Here is a 22,281-nt window from a genome sequence, read left to right on the forward strand (position 1 = left end):
AACGAGGTTTCCAGAGTGATGATGTCCCGATTAGATGCATAAGTTGTAGTATCATCAGCATATATACACAGAGATGAGATTTGTCCGGTAAAGTTTAGGTCATTTCGAAAAACATTAAATAACAGTGGGCCAATTAAACCACCTTGAGATACGCCGCATTTGACTGGACGCCCTTCAGAGAATATACTATGAAACCTGACCCTTTGTTGACGATCAGTCAAGTTTGATTTAAAGAAAGCAATGGCATCATAATTAAGACCATAGGCCCGCAGTTTAGCCAGTAGTAGATTGTGGCAGATCGAATCAAATGCTTTAGAAAGGTCAATAGCAATAGCTCCAGTTATTTTCTTAGGGTCAAGAGCCAGTCTCCAATCATCCACTATCGTAAGTAAAGCAGTGCAACAAGAATGGCCTCTCAACAACCTGGACATATTCAGTGAGAACTTGGACTTGAAAGCATCGTAAAGTTTCGTATATGAGAACGATCCTTCGCAGTAAAGCACTATTTGAGCAATAGTGAAAATCAGACCTGAAAAAAATTTCAGGCCTGTACGGGACTCGAACCACTGACCTCTGCGATACTAGTGCAGCGCTCTACCAATTGAGCTAACAAGCCAACTGGGAGCAGGCCATCAAATTAATTCGATATAAACCCGTAGATGATAAATCAAACAACAACAAACATATGAAACATATGTGTGAACTGCGGTTATGAGACGTATATGAGAACGATCCTTCGCAGTAAAGCACTATTTGAGCAATAGTGAAAATCAGACCTGAAAAAAATTTCAGGCCTGTACGGGACTCGAACCACTGACCTCTGCGATACTAGTGCAGCGCTCTACCAATTGAGCTAACAAGCCAACTGGGAGCAGGCCATTAAATTAATTCTTCGCTTTACTGCGAAGGATCGTTCTCATATACGTCTCATAACCGCAGTTCACACATATGTTTCATATGTTTGTTGTTGATCGTAAAGTTTGTCGTACATAACTTTCTCGAATAACTTTGGGATGGCAGACAATGTGCTAATTATAGGAGGCAGTGTGGCCGAGTGGTTAGAGTGTCGGACTCGTAATCCGCTGCTCCCGGGTTCGAGTCCCACCCTGACCACTAGATTTGTTTCACGGTAGCCCCGTGTTCAGATCCTTGGCCACGCTTGTAAATAGCCAACTGGTTTGCCTCCCGTCGGTTGGGGTTCTTAATGATGTTATGTTCAATTTAGACCATTTGTTTGACTTGTTTGCAAGGACCACAATGGAAACTACTGGTTCACCAGTAATTGTGTAATCCTATAAAAAGAGGTTTTTTTTTTTAATTGGTACGGTAGTTATTTTACAGATGAGGTCTCATCTTTTTTGTACACAGGGCTGATATGGCTTCGTTTCCAGTCTAATGGCCAAGAAGACTTCGTTATGCAGTAATTTATCAGTTTAGATAGAGGCTCTTTAATTGTTGACGCAGATAACTTGAGAATTTTTGGCGGCATGTTATCAGGGCCACATGATTTATTAGTCATGAGCTCGCTTGGTAATTTCCCCTTGTATTCAACACTAACGGGCTGAAAGGAAAATCCTGAGTTAAAATTTTGTGAAGAGATAGATATTATACTTGGATGGTTGTCAAATTCTTCTAGTGAAAGTTCCAAGGCATCCTGAGAAAGTGCGGGTGTGGCAAAAAATTAATTGAACAAGTTTGAAGGCTCATCAATAACTACTCCCTCATCAATTATGCATATCTCGTCAGAGTTATCTTGACCAGAGAACGGCAAAAAAGGGTTCAGCCGCTTCCAGAAACCACCAGGAGTAGTAGCATTAGCTGCAGAGTCCATGCAAAAACGCGTTATTGATGTTCGCTCAAGTTTAGTTACCAGGTTTCTTTGGACTCTATAATCACTCCATGTTTCATCGTTTCTGTTATGGCGATATAATATGTATAGTTTGCTTCTTCGACGAGTTTCTTTTTTAATTTTTACGTTGATCCAAGGAAGCTGTTTGACCCTGACGCGTTTTTTCAAAATAGACGCGTGTTTATCAACTATGTCTATGTAGAGTTTAGACCAGTGATTCCAGATGTTGTCAATATCATCATAGACAAAGGCGCTGTTCCAAGGGATGGCAGACAAATAAGGTAAAAAATCGTCATCATTAAATCGCTGCACACTTTGTGATTCGATAAGTCTTGCTTTAGGTCTTGGTAAGCTTTGTTTTATAACATAAACAAGATCGTGATCACTGATGCCAAGTTTAAGCTTGCCACTTTTAATCCAACGCTCAGGTCGATTTGCCAGGATGGCATCAATTAGGGTTTTAGTTGTTGTGGTGACTCTTATTGCTTCCGTAATTGTATTTGTAAGACAAAAGCGATCGCAAAAGTCAGAAAGATTATTGCCGGTTCGGATCATGCAAATTTCCATCAACATGCAAATTTCCATCAACACAGTTCATCATGTCAATATTGAAGTCACCAAAAAATACAAGTTCACTTCTTATTTTTAGCATATTCTCGGCTGCAATGGAACAAGAAAAGATGATGTCATTAACTTTGCATTTGTTGTGTGATCGATAGCACGCACAGGCAAAGAATCAAGTGTTATTTTTCCGCTAAACACTTAGACAGATAGATTCAACTCCAGAAGGTTCAAGTTACGGTTGCATTGTAGCTTTAATAGAATTGTGGGTGTAAACCAATAAACCGCCAGCACCCTTCTTTCTGTCATTTCTTATTATACGATAGTGTGGACTTGAGAGCAAAGTTGTTGAGACGATTTTGTCAATTTTTGTTTCTGAGATAAAGAGAATATCAAAGCGGAATGCATGAATGATTCATGCAGAAGATCCAATATTTCGTCTATTTTTCCGAGGATGAGCAATTGATAGGTTTTCTTGTTGTAATTACGGATGTTTTCGTTGTATCAATCAAATGGGGAGGATGATTGCGAGGACAGCGAAGTAGTTGACAACACTGAAGTCGTCCGGTTTGCAATCATGATCTGAGTATTGCATGAAGTTAGAGAAGAACGGGTCGCTAAATTGTGGCAGAGCACAAAATGAGCAGGACCAACCGATTCCAGGATTCTTTAAATAATAGTTGAAAATAGCCCAGGACATGCTAGCGCATCTAACATGACTCCAAGCGATACACGAAGAACACAAGATGACGTCTTGGTTGTTGCGAACATTCTTGTTACATTCAGAGCAAGGAAAGCTCGTATACAGAGTCCTTTCCCTTGGGCCAGGATTTTCAAACACATCGCCATAAATTATCAGTTTTCTTTGGAAGTTAAAAGAACCTGTGGCTTTGGATGTACAAAGAGCACGAGAGCTCAGGTAACGTTTGGCTCGAGAGTCGACAACAAGATTCGAATTGATCTTGAATTGTCGCGTCGCAGACAGCGAAATCTAAAACATATTGAGTTAGGTGAATTCCTATTCACCAAGTTGAGTGAAAAGCAAAGAATCAGAAGTACAGGCAATCAATGGAAGGTTTTGCACAGATTTCTTAGAGAGCAGTAATGAACGTGACCGTTTATCATGCTCCATATCCACCCCTTCCAATTCTATTTGATTCATTTCTCGTTATAATCATTTCCTTAGTCTAACAAAACTTATTTTTGTAGCTTCCTTAAAAAAATTATAACTTTTCATCAATTACAAGATAGGGAATTACTGTGGTGCACTAGAAAAAGTCAACTGGAAAGAAATGGAATTTAGAATCGGTGAGTTAATAGAAACCTCTGAAAAGCAGCTAAGATTTGACGCATTGATCCAAAAGGTTTAATTGATTTCCATATGGTATACAACTCCTTTCGCCGAACTTCTGTGGGCTTAATTTACATATTGTTAGAAAGATGAATGTTACTGATGACACGGCAAATGTCCTAGTGGAGGATAGTTACTTCATCAGGGTTAATTATCATCAACAGCATTGCAGGTCCCTTAACCGAAATGCATTGCCTGTGTTATTTTTGTTCTCCGGTAATGATTTCAGGCCATTTCGTCGAGTTTTTGCTTACATTTCAGTCATCCCACTACTGCCTGTACTAAGAAATAAACAATTCCAAGTTTTGCCAGGGCCAATTACCAAATTAATGAAATTTCCCCTCTATCAGCATTTAGAATTTGTGCCCACCGTGTCACAAATGGTTAATTAAAAGAGTTTTAATGATATCCTGTTTGCAAATGTTCCTTCTCGAGGCCGACTTAAATACCATCTTCGAAGAGTAGTATTGAAAAGCCATGCATGATTAAATGATCAAAACTTGGTGTAAATAGGTACGCGCATGCCTTCAAATCTTAGACGATTGAGTTTCTAGGCACAGCTTTATTAAAACTAAGACAAGCCATGTTTGGTCATTCCGAGTTGTAAATTTGACCGTTTTATTCTGAAATGGTATCTACCAATTATTTACCGATGCTGAGGTGTTTGCGACTAGGTAAATATCCACCAATTTAACCCATACTTAAATAAATAAACAAGTGTTTTACCGTGTAACACACAGAAACCAATATGTAAGTGTATTTGTGTTAGTATACGGAAAAGTGGTCTTGGCTTGCGGCTTTTTCTCTTTGCATGATCGGAGGTGAGTAGAATTTGCTAATGACTTCATTACGGGGTTAACCGATAGCCGTAAAACGACCAAAAATTGTAGCCGTTTGGCGTTAAAATTGACAAATTCTAATTGATAGTCGTAAAAGAAATTAACTGTAAAAAATGTCTGGTGACAGAAATGGAATGATATTGACCGTTAGCCGTAAAATGGCCAAAATTTCAACCGTTAACCGTAAAAAGCCATTACCCCATTGAGACCCTCGACTATAGCATCTACATGTTAAAAACACTATTTACATGTGTAGTATGTACTAAGTTGAATTATTGAGAAATTAGCTGCTGTACGCAAAATCCACATTTAAACAATGTGATTGATCACTATGTCACCAAGTTTAGTTCCCTCTTCGTATTAATACATTTGTAGATTTCGTTACATATGTTGCCGTGACTGAATGATATCCAAAAGAAGGTTTTATGCATGTATATACAATATTATCGGGCATGATGTGATTAATACTTTAAAAAAGGAATTTTTTAACAATAATGATACTAACAACAAACATATGAAACATATGTATGAACTGCGGTTATGAAACGTATATATGCACGATCCTTCGCAGTAAAGCACTATTTGAGCAATAGTGAAAATCAGACCTGAAAAAAATTTCAGGCCTGTACGGGATTCGAACCACTGACCTCTGCGATACTAGTGCAGCGCTCTACCAATTGAGCTAACAAGCCAACTGGGAGCAGGCCATCAAATTAATTCGACATAAACCCGTAGAATGATAAATCAAACAACAACAAATATATGAAACATATGTATGAACTGCGGTTATGAAACGTATATATGCACGATCCTCAGGCAGTAAAGCACTATTTGAGCAATAGTGAAAATCAGACCTGAAAAAAATTTCAGGCCTGTACGGGACTCGAACCACTGACCTCTGCGATACTAGTGCAGCGCTCTACCAATTGAGCTAACAAGCCAACTGGGAGCAGGCCATCAAATTAATTCGACATAAACCCGTAGAATGATAAATCAAACAACAACAAACATATGAAACATATGTATGAACTGCGGTTATGAAACGTATATATGCACTAGTATCGCAGAAGTCAGTGGTTCGAATCCCGTACAGGCCTGAAATTTTTTTCAGGTCTGATTTTCACTATTGCTCAAATAGTGCTTTACTCCGAAGGATCGTGCATATATACGTTTCATAACCGCAGTTCATACATATGTTTCATATGTTTGCTGTTGTTTGATTTATCATTCTACGGGTTTATGTCGATTTAATTTGATGGCCTGCTCCCAGTTGGCTTGTTAGCTCAATTGGTAGAGCGCTGCACTAGTATCGCAGAGGTCAGTGGTTCGAATCCCGTACAGGCCTAAAATTTTTTTCAGGTCTGATTTTCACTATTGCTCAAATAGTGCTTTACTGCGAAGGATCGTGCATATATACGTAAATAATGATACTCTTAATAATTATTATCATTACTGGATTCTTTAAATAGTACTGATTGGAATAAAACTGATGGTTGTCAAGCAAGTGTACAATAGCAAACCTTTCAACACAAGCCACGACCCTACAAAAAAAAAGGCTTTTCACCGTGATTGAACTGAGCACAATGATTGCGACATATACTCTAGATCTGTTATTAACGGAATGGAATGAATTTGCTTCTGATAGTGTTAGTGCTGAATGAGGCACAAGTCAGAACAAAATGCGAGACCCTTCATGATAAGTTTACAACCTATGAACTTGCGCTATCGCTCGTGGTTGACTAAGCTTCTTTTACTGGGGGCAACGTAGTTACGAAAATCGTCGTGCGTCCATGGAAGCCAACAACTAAAGCTCTGCCTGGGTGTCTATGACTTAAAATGCTTGACAAACTTATAGGCTTTACTGAACTGAAAGCCAATGTTCTGAAAATGCTTTTTGCTCGTAGTTCCTTTCTTTAGAAGTATTGTACTAAACGTGGCAACTCGCTGGGTCTTTCAATAAGCTTCAACCGTTATAGTTAATACATTTGATTTAAACGTACGTAAAAACTAAACCGTACACATCAGCTTAAATTTCCTGCAAAGTTATAAGTAACTCACGACAGCTCCTTCTCTAACAAAACGACCCATGGCAATATGACGTGTGCGCAAAAAAAATTATTGAAGCTTGTTGCAGACCTTATGGCTAATAACGCACGATATGACATATCTAAAAGCTTTCCTTAACCAAAGTAAATGTTCAGAGAGCAAGAGGCCTTTTGAGCCCTGATGTACTCCTTGAAAAGTGAAAAAAATAAGATTATAGTTGTACAAACGTTCTCATATCATGATGTACTAAAAAAAAAGTTTTTATAAGGTTTGATAACTAGTCTTTATCCAATTGAATAAAACGTATAATCCGTACACCTCAGCACTTGATTTTTCAACACCGTTATCCAACTCATTGCAGCCCGTCAAGTCCTCGACAAACCAGACTTGATATTCCTGGTTAACTGACACCGGCATTGGAGTTGAGAAATTATCGAAGCGGAGTTCATCAGATTCTGTTCCAGCCCACGGTGGCTTGTAAAACTGACTCGTACCGCAATTTATTCCCCCCAGTATATATTGAATTTTTTACAAATGACGATTTCTACTAGAATCTGCTATAAGTGTCCCCACGAGGTTAGTATAGCCTAACCAGTTATAGCTCCACCTTGATAACCAGAGACCAAACCCGGGAGCGAAACAGTTCACGTGACCGTACTTGTTCTTGAGCTTGAAGGTAATGATACTACCATAAGTCAGTGGGAATGTAGAAGGCTCTGTAGTTGTGTTCTTTGGCTGAGAAGCAAACTGTTGATGGTGACATCTTAATCCAGTGCTCTAAAACAAACAAACAAAAAACAAACGTTAGTGATTCTTTTGTACGTTAAAACACGAGAGTGCTTAGATAGGTTTATTTCGCGTATTGCTAGATTCCGATCATTAATAGTTTGATAGTTACTGTCTGTTTTTGATGTAGTTAATACGATAATATTACAGATTGTGATTCTTTTTGTCACAAGTCGGCAGAAAGGAAAAAAAAGAACCTGAGTTCACAAGAAAAACCAGATCTCAGTCAGACCTTTGGACTTCTCAGTGTGCTGATCTACCCCTGAACTAGAGATAAGTCGATGGTGAGTTAGGTCATGAACTACATTCATATGTGAAAAGTACGGCCCTAGCTAGAAGCTGCAAGTTAACAGCTGTCTTCAACGAGAGAGAAAAAAACGGCAATTTTTTTCGAAAACGCGTAATTCGAGGTATGCAGCCGCATTCAATGCTTGTAGGGCGTTTTTTATCATCTTTACATTCTCCGGTGTAGGTTATTATTCCAACGTCGTACAAGGCCAGTTACAGTAGCAATCTAGTGGAAAAACAATTGGGCAGAGCAGAAACGAGGGTGTAACCTGCCGCGTAGGGTCAAGTCGTCATATAGTCTCGAAACTCAGACCTTTCACGGCAAGCGGTTTTCAGTTTCAATTACCGGGTAGGATCTGGGCACGAGATTGATTATTAAAAATAAAATTTTACAAGTATAAATCAACACATTTCTTTTTCAGCAGAGGGTACGAGTGGTTCCGTTGAAAACTAACTATAGCTTTTGTGAAATCAATTTCTTTTTTGAATAAAAAGTGTACTTGCCACGTTTACAGTGTTCACCAGAGTATCCTTCTGTTGTGAGGTAAAGTTGTTATTTTAAGACTTTTCTAGTCAAGCCTTTTGTTTTGTTAAGTATCGCCTTTTTGCGCCTACGTGTTATTTTGGTAGATTTAAAGGTTTTGAAAATCGAGTTTCCAGATGGGATTTGAACCCACGACCCTCCGTGATCTAGTCGGATGCTCTAACCACTGAGCTACAGGAGACTCTATCGTGAGCAAGGGTCAATTAGTGGGTATTGACTGGAACCGCATCATGCGGCTACACAGCCAAACATCAGCTAGCGCATAGAAGCTCACTAACAGCATTACGCTGTCACATTAAAGCATCACATGCATTAAAGCATCACATGGAGCCAACCAGCCTCCAAAGTGAGCATGTAAAGATGAAATAAACAATTTTTAAAAATCGAGTTCTTTTATTACCGGATCTTTTATTTTTAGTGTGTGCTTGAACTTGGCTCAGTTCGCGGATTTCCTTCTTACCGCGCTACATTTTTATCGCTTGTTATGGTTGAGAATAATTAGTTTTGTAGGTGGTCATGTTTGGGTTGGTAAAACTGACCTTTAGTTTTACCCACACTGAAGATCCTGTTTGTGCGCGTGATTCTCGTGCGCAGCTCGATCATTGGCGTTTAATTGGTTCCTTGGTGCTCGCCAAGTGCTTCGGAGCAAGCCACCCAATTTCCTCCTTTGCAAAACAACGAATACACTATGGAAACTCCCACGGTCAGCTAACCCAAACATGCCTGTGATTTTTGCATTTAATACGTGGGCACTCCTTGCTAAAAGTAGAAGAAAAATAGCAGCAGTAGCAACAGCAGTAGAAGAGAATAAAGAAGAAAAGTACAGAGTCTTGGCACCTCTTCTCAATTCGTCCAAGCGAGTGGTAAAAACCCCAACACCTTACCGTTACAAATATATCTATTGATTTGGTTCACACATGTCGTCCCGTTTGAACAGAGATTGCTCCAGCACTGACTCATTGATATCTGTTTTAAATATACGTAAATGGAGATTGTCACGGAATATCTTTCTTATTAGAGGAATACTACTTGGCTAATGTTTGCATTCTCACAAAAAATGGACAAAACTCTGACAGCATATGGAAGACAAGTCTAGAAATACCAAATGAGTTAGAGCTTAAATCAACACTGGCTAGTTTCGTAGTGGTCTCCTTCGGTTCCAGCTTGGCAGTTTCATACATATTTGTTAACCTGATCAATGCATGCTCCTCCATGTAAACAGGGATTATTAGCGCAATGATTTGATTTTTGTACCGAAAATACAAATTTTTCTAGACTCAATCCCTCTTTGATTGAACAAAAAACTGAGAAAGTCATTATTGGTTCTCTACAGAGCGTGGTAATTTATTTCACTACTCAAATCCACCGATTAAAACTGTTCAAAACAGAACAAAGATGGGAAGTGCCTCTTGAGTTATATTTTTAAAGCTTTGTTAATATGTGGAGTTTTTTTTTTCATTGCTATTGTGATCCTGAATTTACACGAGAAAGAAGGAATTTTTCTTCGTATACTTCGTTATATGCACTTGTTCTGATAACATTTTCCCCAACCTTTGCTAAATAACTTTGAAAGGAAGTGTTTAGTTTCTGAAAATCAAAAAAGTCATCATGATCATGGAATAAACTCTATCATATCAACTAGTCACTATGACACTATGATCTTGACTTGTAAATTAATATAATACAAACCTTCATCACAGTTCTCTCAGGTAAACCTGGTTTGCAAATACACTGATGATCATCTTGATTGTAAATCGGGCGACAAAAAGAATTTCCATGTTGGCAAGGATTCCTCACACAGGGGCTCTGTGGGATAAAGTTAGACTTTAGCAAAACAAAACCAAGCAAAAAGAAAAAAAAAAAAAAACGCAAAAAATTAAAAATTTACTAAATAGCAAATATCTAAGAAAGGTCTAGGCTCTTTTGCATCTGTTCTGTGGAATTTCGCGATGAGAGGACTAAGAAAAGCCATTTATAATTTCCTTTTTCCTTCAAACAGGACGTATGTACAGTTCTTTCCTCAATTTGACCACAAAACTCAATAAGCACTCAGTCTGACTTAACCAAATGAAACTCACTGGGGCCGCAGCTCATATTAACGCTTACCTTAACGTGATAATGATCGAAGATGTCGGTGTACTCTTGCTCACCCGAGCTTCGAAACTTGTCTGTGCTCAGCAGCTCACATCTACACCTTTCGTTAAATGAAACTCGAGGGAACTTTATCGAGTAACATTCCTTGTGATTTATACAATGATAAATGCAATCCTGGGGTTGGATAACCATTAAACTGGTTAGAGCAGTGACGTTTAGTCCGTGCGAGGAATTCCTCTCAAAATAAGCGTAATTAACTCCTTTTTCGCCATCTCTTCTGAAGTTTTTGGCGCAATTCGTTGTAAATATATAAATGTATACATTTAGAATGTGGCATTAATAATGTAACATGAGGTTTGCCAGTTTTCATCTGTTAAAAAACCGCAGTTTAAGTTTGTTAACTATCAAACCAAAAGTTAAAACAATAGTAATTCCTTTTTTTTCTTTTTTTTTTTGACTTTGTCTTAATGCTATTGCTCCACAACCGAACAACAAGGTGATTTTAAACCATAGGTCTCACCATTGTTAAAGTATTTTCCATGCATTTAAAGTGGCCCCCTACCGGTATCCTTGCAGCCGTAAATTGCTCAATGATGTCAAAGCTAACTGCTGGGTGTCGGCCTAGATAAAATTCCATGATAATTTCCAATGACGATAACTGTTTCATTGCAATAAAATATAACTCTTGAAATCATTAGTTGGCCTCCTGCCAGTGCTTGAAGCTGTAAATTAATCAATGATGACATAGTTAAGGGCTGGGTGTTTGTCTTGAAAAGATTCCACGACTATTTCCTATCATGATAACTATTTTGATTATGATAATACCATTGTTGTAATTTCCACCTAAATGTTCTTTCAAACTTCTTTAGAGCATAAAATTATTTTTTGGAATTGAAATATCGATCGGTCTCAAAATGAAAAACTAACAGGCTAGCCCGCTCAATTACAACGGTTACATTAAATATAATTTTTATATCGATCGGTCAAATTACTGCGAATGTACCTCATTGTAAAACACAGGGATTTATTTCTTTGCTATTTCTTAGGTTTGCTTTTATTTTCCGTGGAAAAACACTTTTTTTTTTCTGTGATGTACTGTCGGTTTCCAAGAACGAAACAAATGAGTGGCTCCTAAACAACAAGGTCTAAAGATTAAAAGCACACCACGTGGGGCAAACAAAGAAATATTTGCTCAGTGATAATTGATATAGAAGCAGAAATTGAGGACCTCTCCTGCACTACGTCGCTGGAGCTTTCTACGTTTTTAAATTACGAGATATCATATTCGTTTTCTTAAACGTTATCGCATTCGTATCAATCGGGATTAACCTTTTCACTCACAAGATATCAGTAATTCTTCTTACTTTCCGCCAAACAATTCTTCTGTTATATTCTTAGGTTAGTTTGGAGAATTTTGTATCGAATCAACTGATAATCCCCTGATTTTTTTTTTCTTCGTTCTCTTTACTTGTCTGCTTGATATTGTATTGATATTGCAAGGGGAAATTCTGTCTTGGTCACTCATGGGAGCCCATTGAGTTAAAGTATTAAGGACGGGACGTAGCAATGTTCTGACTCTTGAACGTAAGTTAACGGCCGTTTTTACCTGTGAATAAAGTTTAAGTTATCAGGGTAAATGTGAACTAAGGGAAATTTTTTAGTTCAAAGTTAACGTGGAATTCGAGGTAACCGAGTTCGTGCTCTATCACAGTAAATGGCTGGAAAATGTGATCAAATCCAAAGGAAATCGGATCTTGTTCGAGATAGAGGGAGTTCGGGTTAGCGGGGTTCTACTGCATCCATATTTGCTTTTCATCGTAACGTGGAAGCGCGTTGCACGCGAAGAAAACCATCATATTAGTCAACTTATCTAAGATTTTTTATCAGGAAGCAATGGAAGTATTGTCTCACACCTTTTGCGCCTTTTTTTCTTCATTATAATGAGTCCAGTACCCAGGTTAGATAGGTTCACAATCCAACACAGTAATTTTTAAGGAGTTATAATAACTCCTGTAGTGGAGTTAATTTAACTCCCCAAGGTGGAGTTATTTTAGGGGAGTTAAAATAACTCCAGAACGGAGTTATTTCAACTCTTCACGAAGAGTTAATAGAACTCGCTTCTTAGAGTTATTTTGAAGGAGTTATTTCAACTCTTCAAGGGAATTCAGTTTGCTTCCATGGGTAGTTTGTGATTAAGCACTTGCGCTCGCCTGTCGAATCTGAAATCGTTTAAGTTAAAGGTTTATCCCATTCTACGTTTATTGGCTTTTCTATGATTTAGAGTCCTCAACGATTTTTTAAAATAATTTTTGAAAGCGAGGCAGTGTGTACAAAACTGGTTTACCATAAGCACTCCGAAGGTTTGCAATTTGAAGTGATCAAGGGATCATTTTTCTCTCTATCGTTTTTTGAAACTTTGAAATACAGCATATTTTCTTCGTAGTCACCCGTGGTGTCACCAACTTTGCATGGCAAATTTTAAGAATTGGTTTCTTAATATGATGTAAGAGTCACTACAGGAGCTCCCTAAAATCTATCTAAAAATAATGTATAAATATGCATATTTATTCAACCTGCACAGAGTTATAGAAGAAGATGATACAGTTGGATATGCCGAGATTGTTTATTAAAAAACACAATTTCTGTGGACTATTAAAACCGTCAGATAACCGCAGTTGTGAAGCCACTGTATCATTAATGGTTGCTGACCAAAGAACGAAATATCTGTAATATTAGTTCCCCACGGCCGCTAATCTTGTAAGTACAGTTCCTCCACTTACAATGGATTATTGGCACCGATTCGTTCCGAATATCTCTAAGATCACAGGGTTGATTTAACAACTCAGTTTACTATCCATATGGATGATCGATGGTCGATGAGTTCAATCAATGCGATACTGTAGAAGGAGTTAAACGGCGATGAATTTTGCGGAAAACCCGGGCTGCAGGAGTGTGGCTTCCGGGTGCACGGATCCTACTACATAAATGTGGTACAGGTTCATTTCCCCCAACTCTCTTCCCTCCTTAAAGGAAATGTTCATTGTTGCTTAATACTGAGAGTCAAGCTAGATCATTTCGCTGATGTCATCTGCTTGTTGCCATATTTCAGTCTCTGGACTAACAGCTTCAAAGGGGAGACTAGAGATGGGTTTATTTTCGAGCAAAATACTGATTCACTCCGTTCGATTTTCTTATCTACTATCACACTTAGTCTCTTCTTTGTCTTCAGTCATGCAAATCACACCTTCAAGAAAATGAAAAGTTCATGAAGACCATGGGTCAATTTTCGTGCAAAGATAGCTTATTGTTTAACACAGAAGCTTCAGTTGTACTGTGATCAGCAGCTGATCCAATCTTCTAAAAGGATGCGAACACTGAAGCCTGACGTTTCCTGTAAAACAGAGTAATTTTTGTTTTTTTGAATTTTTGGGTGCCCCAATCTATCATTTAATTATAGAATTTTACGTGCCAAACCGAAAAACAGTCACTAAGTTATGTTGGCATTTTTGTCTTCGATTATGTAAATCACAGCCGTTAGAAAATGAAAAATACATTAAGTTCTGCTGTAATCGATCTTGCAATAAAAATCCCAAATTGCCAAAGGGATTAACAATGAAGCCTGACGTTCTCTGTTACAAAAGAACAACATTTTCAATTTTAATTTGGCCTGTTCAAATCCATCATAAGTTATTAAAGTGTGACGTACATAACAAAAATGGCATGTATTTATTGACTGAATTGGAAGGCCGGACGGGAAAATAGGGCGGAGGTCGGTGCTTCATGGCGGACAGCCAAATTTCCCGTCTTGCTTCACCGAAAAAGCATTTTATTATATAACCATTGACTGTGGAAAATTTTTACCTAAACAGGAAGCAATAGAGGGGCACACGAGCGCAAAAAGAATTATAGAATTAAACTTTTCCTACATTTTTTTCGACAAGCCTAAAAGGAGCAAGGGAATAACCTAGAACAAATGATCTGGATAACCAAAACACTGTGACAGCGGAAGTTTCAGAAGGTCGGATAAAGTCCCGACTATAATTAATTATTGTTGATGTTTCATTTTCAAAGCATCAGCCACAAAGTCAACATCTTGGTAAGTGAGATTGAAAATCTTTTATAAGCAATCAGTATCAGTCAACAGCTATAGTTAATTAGTAACTCTAAAAAGGTAAGGCTCTCGTGGGAAAGCCCGGTACCTTCTTTTTCGATCTTTGTGTTTGCGCTTGTTATGTCACGCTGCGAAAGAATCGCCACCTCTCGAGTGAAATACATTGGTTTTACAGCGACGTGTTCAGACCTTTATGACATTATACCCCATAATTTATCCTCGCTAGCTAAGATTATTGAGTATCGTTCACTTTAAGAAACTGGTGATCAAAAAACTAAATCTGTGGTGTTTCATAACGTCCAGTGGCCATGATCTGCATCAGTTATTAACTTGACCTTGTTTTAGGAAGGCTAAACGAAAGATTTAATCGGACTCGGTGGATTCGAATCGTATTTCCGTTTTTTACTCTTACACAACCATTTCATAGCCGAAATGCCCTTCGCTGAAATGTTTGGATAGTAGCGGTTTCACGGTACAGTTTTTGCAAAGGACGTAATCTGTTTCTTTGTTTGTTAAAGCACCTGAATCTCGAATAAGAAGATAAGTCAATCTGTGAAATTTCTCGCTAACGAGGAAAGATGTTTTAATTTTCTTTGAGAAACTGAAACTTTTTGAATTCTGGCGAAACAACATCAATGATTTCCCAAGATTATGGAACCACTCTGATAAAGGGCTAATGGTCGAAACGTTAGCCGAGCTTTACGGTGGGTAAAACGTGAAGGGGCTGGCAGTTCATGTGAATTTGGATTTTGAACTTTAGCTTAACACTCGCTAACTTCTTTATGTTTAGTCTTTTTATTTCTTACGTTGTATTACGATTTTGTGAAATGTGTGATTCTGGTTCTCCCCTCGTACATAATAAATCACTTAGTAGAAAATTCGAACCTCCTGACATGTCCAGTTATCTAGATCGTCTCTGATAATTGATTATTTGGTGATTTCAAAAATTACTTTCGGTCAAAATTTTCCTTTTTCCTTTGAAGAATCACAAATTCGAAGTAGCAGTGTTTGTTTCCCTCCCGGTTTTCTTTTGGAGGGTAGGGGGTGGCTGGTACTCAGGCTAGTATTTTTGTCTTTGATTATGTAAATCACACACCCCAGAAAATGAAAGGTTCACAAAGATAATGCGTTAATTATCACGCAGATAGCTTACCGAAAGAAACTCCAGTTGAACTGTGATCGATCTTGTGATGAAAATCCAACCATTTAAAGCGATGAACCGGCCTTGAGAAACTGCAACTTATTGAATACTGGCGATACAACATCATTGATTTCCCAAGATTATGAACCACTCTGATGCTAATGCTCGAAGCAATCAGCTTTATGGTGGCCAATTTACATCATGAGCTTAGCTGACAAACTAAATTACGTATGGCGAACCTTCTCATAGGAAAAACTAAAATGAATGCTGTTTTGTTTATCTTTGTCATGATACTTTAAGTCATGTCATGTTGTGCAAAAATCAGAATCGAAGCAAAATGAAAGGTGTTAAAGCCGGTTTTGTCAATCTTTGTGGCCTTTGTGAAATCATCCTCAACAGTTACGAATAGTTTCGTTTTGAACCATATTCATCCGATAAGTAAGCTAGTGATAAACTGCTAGAACAAATTTTTTAAATGTTGCCATTTTGAAAACTATCAGGCAAGTTCCCCAGAACGTTGTGGTAAAAGGTTTATACAGTGGCCCACAACCGTCACAGCAAAAGAAATAAGCTCGCGGTAAAAGGAAAAGACTCACGGCAAAAGGAAGAACCTTAGGGCCAAAGGAAAAACTTCGTGATCAGGGCAAAAGAAAAAACCTCACGGCAAAAAGACTCATGGCAAAAGAAATAACCTCACGGCAATGATAACCTCTCAGCAAAAGAAATAACAATGTCCTTATTCCATGGTGCACCTCGACAACTCGTCCCAGCCCTCACGCTCTCTTTTAAGCCGTGAGGGCATTGTTATTTCTTTTGCCATAAGGTTATTTCTTTCGCAATGAGTCTTTTTCTTTGCCATGAGGTTTTTCCTTTTGCCGTGAGGTTTTATCTTCTGCCGCGAGATTATTTCTTTTGCCGCGAGATTATTTCTTTTGCCGCGGGGTTTTTTCTTTGGCCGTGACAGTTGTGGGCCACCTTAGGTTTATCGATCCTTCTTGTTTCTTAAAAAACCCACCGCCTTTCATGACTTGATGGCACAAACCTTGACACATGACCATTGCTCAAACTTAAGCGCACCTCGTTCTTTTTTTACTTTTTACACCACGTGATAAGATAAAAGAACGAAAAAGACAGATCAAAAGTCACTTGCAAAACCGTGAGTTCACTTTTTACAGCGTATAACAGTCACACAGTCCGTTTTCCAAAAATGTGTGGTCGAGGTTATCTTACAAGTTTCACCGAATGTGATTGGTTGATTTCACCATTCTTACCAGTCTGATAGAAGCCGCTTTTCCACTTATTTTTTATTTTAAGTCGACATTGTTAATTCTAACACTTTCAGCACGGTTTGTGAGAGTAATTGACCCAGCCCTTTTTCTCAAGTTCACATATGCATCCTGCTTGGAGGGACTCATAATGAACACAGATTATCTAGTCACTGGTTAACTTGTATACTAAAAATAATGTCTCCTAATGTTTATCAAATAACAGAAAAGGATGTCAATGGAGAATCTAACGGCAGAAGCAATGGTAACTGCCGTGATCATAGCCTTACCTGTTGCTGTGTTCATGATAAACTCAGACCGCGCTCAGAAAGCGATTGAGTTGTGCAGCGAATGCTTGATTTTGCTAAATAATACCAACCAGAACAGAAAAGACCAATTTATTTCACTACATTGCAATATCATCACTGCAATTCTCTTCTACGCTTATCGTCGTATCTCTGACAATATAAATGCGGAAAGATACGGCAGGAAACTACTTGTCCTATGCAGCGAGTATGGTGCCTTAGTAGAAGAAGGAGATATTTGCATGGCTCTGGCAGAGATAGCTGAGAGTCAAAACATTAACAGGTTTAGCGAAAATTTAAAAGCGAAAGAGTATATTGAGAGGGCCCTTGCAATAAGAAAAAAAATTGGCGACAAAAGAGGAGAGGCATACTGTTACGGAAACCTGGGTAATGTGTTTGAGTCACTCATGAAATACGACAAAGCTGAAGAGTATTACAAAAAAGCGCTTGTCATCAATACTGAAATTGGCGATAGAAAAGGGGAGGCGGATGTCTACGGAAACCTGGGTCTTGTGTTTCATTCGATCGGGCGATACAACGAGGCTAAAGAGTGTTACGAAAAAGCGCTTGTCATTAGAACTCAAATTGGCGACAGAGGAGGAGAGGCAAACGACTACGGAGGCCTAGGTAATTTGTTTCACTTGCTCGGGAAATACGACAAGGCTAAAGAGTATCTCGAAAAGGCACTTGTCATTAAAACATTTATTGGCGACAGGAAAGGAGAGGCAGTTGACTACGGAAACCTAGGTACTTTGTTTCAGTCGCTCGGGAAACACGATAAGGCAAAAGAGTATCTCGAAAAAGGGCTTGTCATCAGTATAGAAATTGGCGACAGAATAGGAGAGGCAGCTCACTACGGAAATCTAGGAACTGTGTTTCAGTCACTGGGGAAATTCGATAAGGCTAAAAAGTATTACGAAAGAGCACTTGTCACCAAAAAGGAGATTGGCGACAGACAAGGGGAGGCAGACGACTACGGAAACCTTGGTAATCTGTTTCAGTCGCTCGGGAAACACGATGAGGCAAAAGAGTATCTCGAAAAAGCGCTTGTCATCAGAATGGAAATTGGCGACAGAAAAGGAGAAGCAGCTGACTACGGAAACCTAGGTACTTTGTTTCACTCGCTAGGGATATACGACAAGGCTGAAGATTATTACCAAAAAGCGCTTGTCATCAGAAAAGAAATTGGCGACAGAAAAGGAGAGGCAACTGACAACGGAAACCTAGGTGCTTTGTTTGAGTCACTCGGGAAACACGATGAAGCCAAAAAGTATCTCGAAGAAGCGCTTGTCATCAGTATTGAAATTGGTTACAGAGCAGGAGAGGCAGCTGGCTACAGTAATCTAGCTACTGTGCATGAGTCACTTGACAAATACGACAAAGCTAAAGAGTATCTGGAAAAAGCGCTTGTTATCATGACTGAAATTGGTGATCAGGAAGGGAAAGCAGGAGCTCTTGCCGAACTTGGATCTTTGTATAGAGCTATCGGTGATTATAAAGCTTCTGAATTATGCTTGGAGAGAGCATTATCCATATCCAGAGATATTGGAGATATTGAGAGAGAGTTCAGGATTTTAACAGACTACGCCATTTTGTATTTACTTCAAAACAAAATCAAAGACTCCCTTTCTTGTCTTCATCTATGCATTGAAAAGTACGAGGAGTTGAGATATTGCTTGGGTGCCAATGATCAGTTCAAGACATCACTTTTGGAAAACAAAGGAATGTTTCCCTACAAGCTGCTTAGTAATTTGCTTTGTCGAACCGGAAATGTTCGTGATGCTCTTTGCGTCGAGGAGCTGAGTCGAGCTAGAGGCCTTTCAGACTTGATGGCAGAGAAGTACTCTGTTGAAACGCATATCTGTGCTGATCCACAATCTTGGTTTGGCTTTGAAAACATTTTGAAAAAGGAAAATAACTGTACTTGTCTTTACATTTCTGATCAAGAACGTTACGTGTTTTTGTGGATCTTGAAAGCAAGTGGAGCCATTCATTTTATACCAATATCTTTAGAAGAGAATTTCGTTCAGGCTGGGTTGCACAAAGATTTGTCTTTGAGTCAATTTTTGGCTGATAATTTCCGAAGTCTTGGTATTTTTCTCACTAAAGATTGTGAAGATCGGTCTTTAAATATGGCTGAATCGCAGCCTCATTCCCCCGAGCGAAATAGCTCAGCAAGGATGCGACTCGTGGTGGAGGACGGAGAAGTTATTTCATGTCTATCGCTCTGTTACAAAATCTTTATTGCCCCAGTTTACGGTTTGTTAGCGGAGCCTGAAGTCATTATTGTTCCGAACAGTACTTTGTACAAAGTTCCCTTTGCTGCCCTGAGTGAAAAGGAGGGAGCCGAATACCTCTCGGACACTCATCGGATCCGTGTCATTCCTTCTTTGACAACACTCAAGACCGTTCAAGATAGTCCAGAGGACTATCACAGCAACGCTGGTGCCTTAATAGTAGGCAATCCCAAGGTTGATTGGCTGCTACCATTGCCAGGAGCAAGAAAGGAAGCGGAGATGGTCGGACGACTGGTTGGTGTTCCGCCCCTGGTAGAAGAGGAAGCAACGAAGCAGGCGGTACTTGAAACAATAGGTTCAGTAGGCCTGATACATTTTGCCGCCCATGGTGACGCCGAAAGAGGAGAAATTGCTCTCGCTCCCATTCCTACTTCCAGCAGTCGAAACACTATCCCACCGAAGGATACCTATATGTTGACGATGGCTGATGTCTCACGAGTGAAACTCAGAGCTAAACTGGTGGTACTTAGCTGTTGTCACAGTGGAAGTGGAGAGGTGAGAGCCGAGGGAGTTATAGGAATTGCCCGTGCATTCTTGGGGTCTGGTGCTCGCTCGGTGTTAGTTGCACTTTGGGCCATACCAGACTCAGCAACAGAGCAGCTGATGAAACAATTCTACGAACGTCTTGCTGAAGGAGAAAGTGCCAGTGAATCTCTGCATCAGGCCATGAAGTGGATGAGAAATAACGGCTTTACCAAAGTGTCCGAGTGGGCTTCGTTTACGCTGATCGGAGATGATGTGAGGCTCGATTTTGGCAAGCAGAGGTAAGATTCATTCATAAAAGGTATTCGTTAAATTACTTTTGAAAGTGGCTATGGCTTTCCAGTTGCTGATGATTTGAGGCGACCATCTACGACCTTGAATATAAAGACTAGTTTCATATTTACTTTGTTCTGAAGAGTAATAATTGACGTCCTCTGTTTGGTGTAAAAATTTATCTCAAAAGTACTTCTCGACCAATCAGATATACGCGTAAGCGGAAGCTATGTGTTTTCCTACCAACTGCTCCTGGTATGACTGTATTTTGTTTTACAAGTTGTTATCTTTTACATTCGTTACAGGACAAAAGACCCTGACAGTTAAAATGACAGGAATGACTCCCAGGAAACAGAGCTAAGAGACTTTTGAATGGATGAATTAAATAGAATACGTAGAGAACAGACTCTGAATATTTTTTCAATGTCTAGTTCAAGAAAAAGAGATTTTTTTGAAAGTATATTATTACTTTGTATTCGGGATCTCGAAATATTTATCCGCAAGGAGATAAAATTTTGATATTCTGCGTTTTCTCTTTCCATATTCAACTGAAGGACGTATTGGTTGGCACTCAGACAATGCTTTATTGTAACACATTATAATTACAAATTATGTCCTGGTCCATTAGTCTCGTCCAATAAATTTCGCAGAAAGGAAACGAGACCGTCTCCAGTAGTGTCACCGTGATTTATTTAGAAATTTTCGAGTGGCGAAACAAAATCTGGGTTTACACCGCCAAAAACTTAGCAACTCAATTGAACAAATAAAATTGACCACTATCCTCGATTAGCCTGCGAGTCACAACGCGTGACAGAACAAATTACATCATACCATTTTCACGGAGAATTGTTGACATGAGGCTCTTTTGCAAATTATAATCAGTTAAGTAGTAAACGAGCCACCTAACTCCGGTAGGGTTTTTCTCAAAGCCATTTCTTAGGATTAGTTAATAGAACATTAAATAATTGAGGAATGAATTTGACGTGACATTTTTGGCACAAAAACCGTTTCTTTTGGTCTCCTTCTTGAAAGATTGAAATAGGAAAATGCATAGATCTGAAAATAGGATTAGGACAATTGGCTATTGTGTGATTTTTATAAAGCGGAAAACATACACCAGCAATATTATGAATCGTGTCACCTACAGATTGTAATTAAAGAAAAGATGTTTTTTTGCAGGCTCATATTAACTACTGCCTTTTACTTGTTTCCAAGTTAGCTTTTTAGAATGTTGTTATAGCCATCAAGGGCCTCTATATTTCCACGTATTTTATGATTATTCAGAAAATACATACACTGCTCTTTTTTTGGATGTGGCCCATGTAACTTTCTTAATAGAAGGTAGTTTAGAAACTGATTCTTTAATCATTCCAAAGGGTAAAAATAAATGGTAGCTTAGGAAAAATTTTGGGAAATCTCTTGAAGGTTTGTCTTTGGCAGTCAGTTTGCAGAGTAAAACGGTGACAGGCACATTTTCCAAGTTTCTCCATTGCTAAAGGCAGCAAGGAAGCGGGATTAGGGAAACAACTGGAGGGGTTCGGAACCCTAGATGAACGGTCTACGACTCTGCATGCTGTCCACAAACGCTTCCCGTGACAGAAGTGAAGAAGTGATCGCGATTAGTTTCGTCTTTATTTATGTTACTTGATATTTGTTTTTTAGTGCCAAATTTGTGATAAGGAAGAGCCAGGAAATAGTATTCTGGGATCATTTCTTATTCTTGTATCAAAAGTTTGTTTGTGATAATGATCATACCGTATTTTATCATTTAGGTCTTATTTTTACTACTGCACTAATAGCGTTCATTACTGCGAAGATCGCTTTCATAGTTTTTTTTTCATCAGCAGCTCAAGTATTTATGATTTTCACATATTCAAAGTCACGTGTTCATCACTTCACGGGTTTAGAGGTCATCAACAACATAATCACTTTTCCTTTCTTTTATAAATCATCCAGCGAAACTCTTATCCTTTTTTATACCTCCATTGCTGTAGCTCCCAAACGAGAAAGTCTTGCCTCCTGTCTGGGGTATCCCCTTAGAAGACTTG

At 38.8% G+C, this 22,281-nt stretch overlaps 1 protein-coding gene and 1 pseudogene across 1 annotated transcript; one reads left to right on the forward strand and one right to left on the reverse strand.

Moving 5' to 3' along the window:
- Positions 1-9,386: 9,386 nt before the first annotated feature.
- On the reverse strand, positions 9,387-10,133 carry LOC148717840 (cadherin-related tumor suppressor-like; annotated as a pseudogene).
- Positions 10,134-14,222: 4,089 nt separating this feature from the next.
- On the forward strand, positions 14,223-21,543 carry LOC111327621 (uncharacterized). The gene is made up of 3 exons (XM_022931840.2): positions 14,223-14,454; positions 17,102-20,241; positions 20,539-21,543. Exons 1-3 carry the CDS (start codon positions 14,413-14,415, stop codon positions 20,558-20,560), a joined length of 3,204 nt encoding a protein of 1,067 aa, XP_022787575.1. The 5' UTR covers positions 14,223-14,412; the 3' UTR covers positions 20,561-21,543.
- Positions 21,544-22,281: the final 738 nt, after the last annotated feature.

This window comes from Stylophora pistillata, chromosome 13 (assembly GCF_964205215.1).
Source record: "Stylophora pistillata chromosome 13, jaStyPist1.2, whole genome shotgun sequence".
Taxonomy (NCBI): domain Eukaryota; kingdom Metazoa; phylum Cnidaria; class Anthozoa; order Scleractinia; family Pocilloporidae; genus Stylophora; species Stylophora pistillata.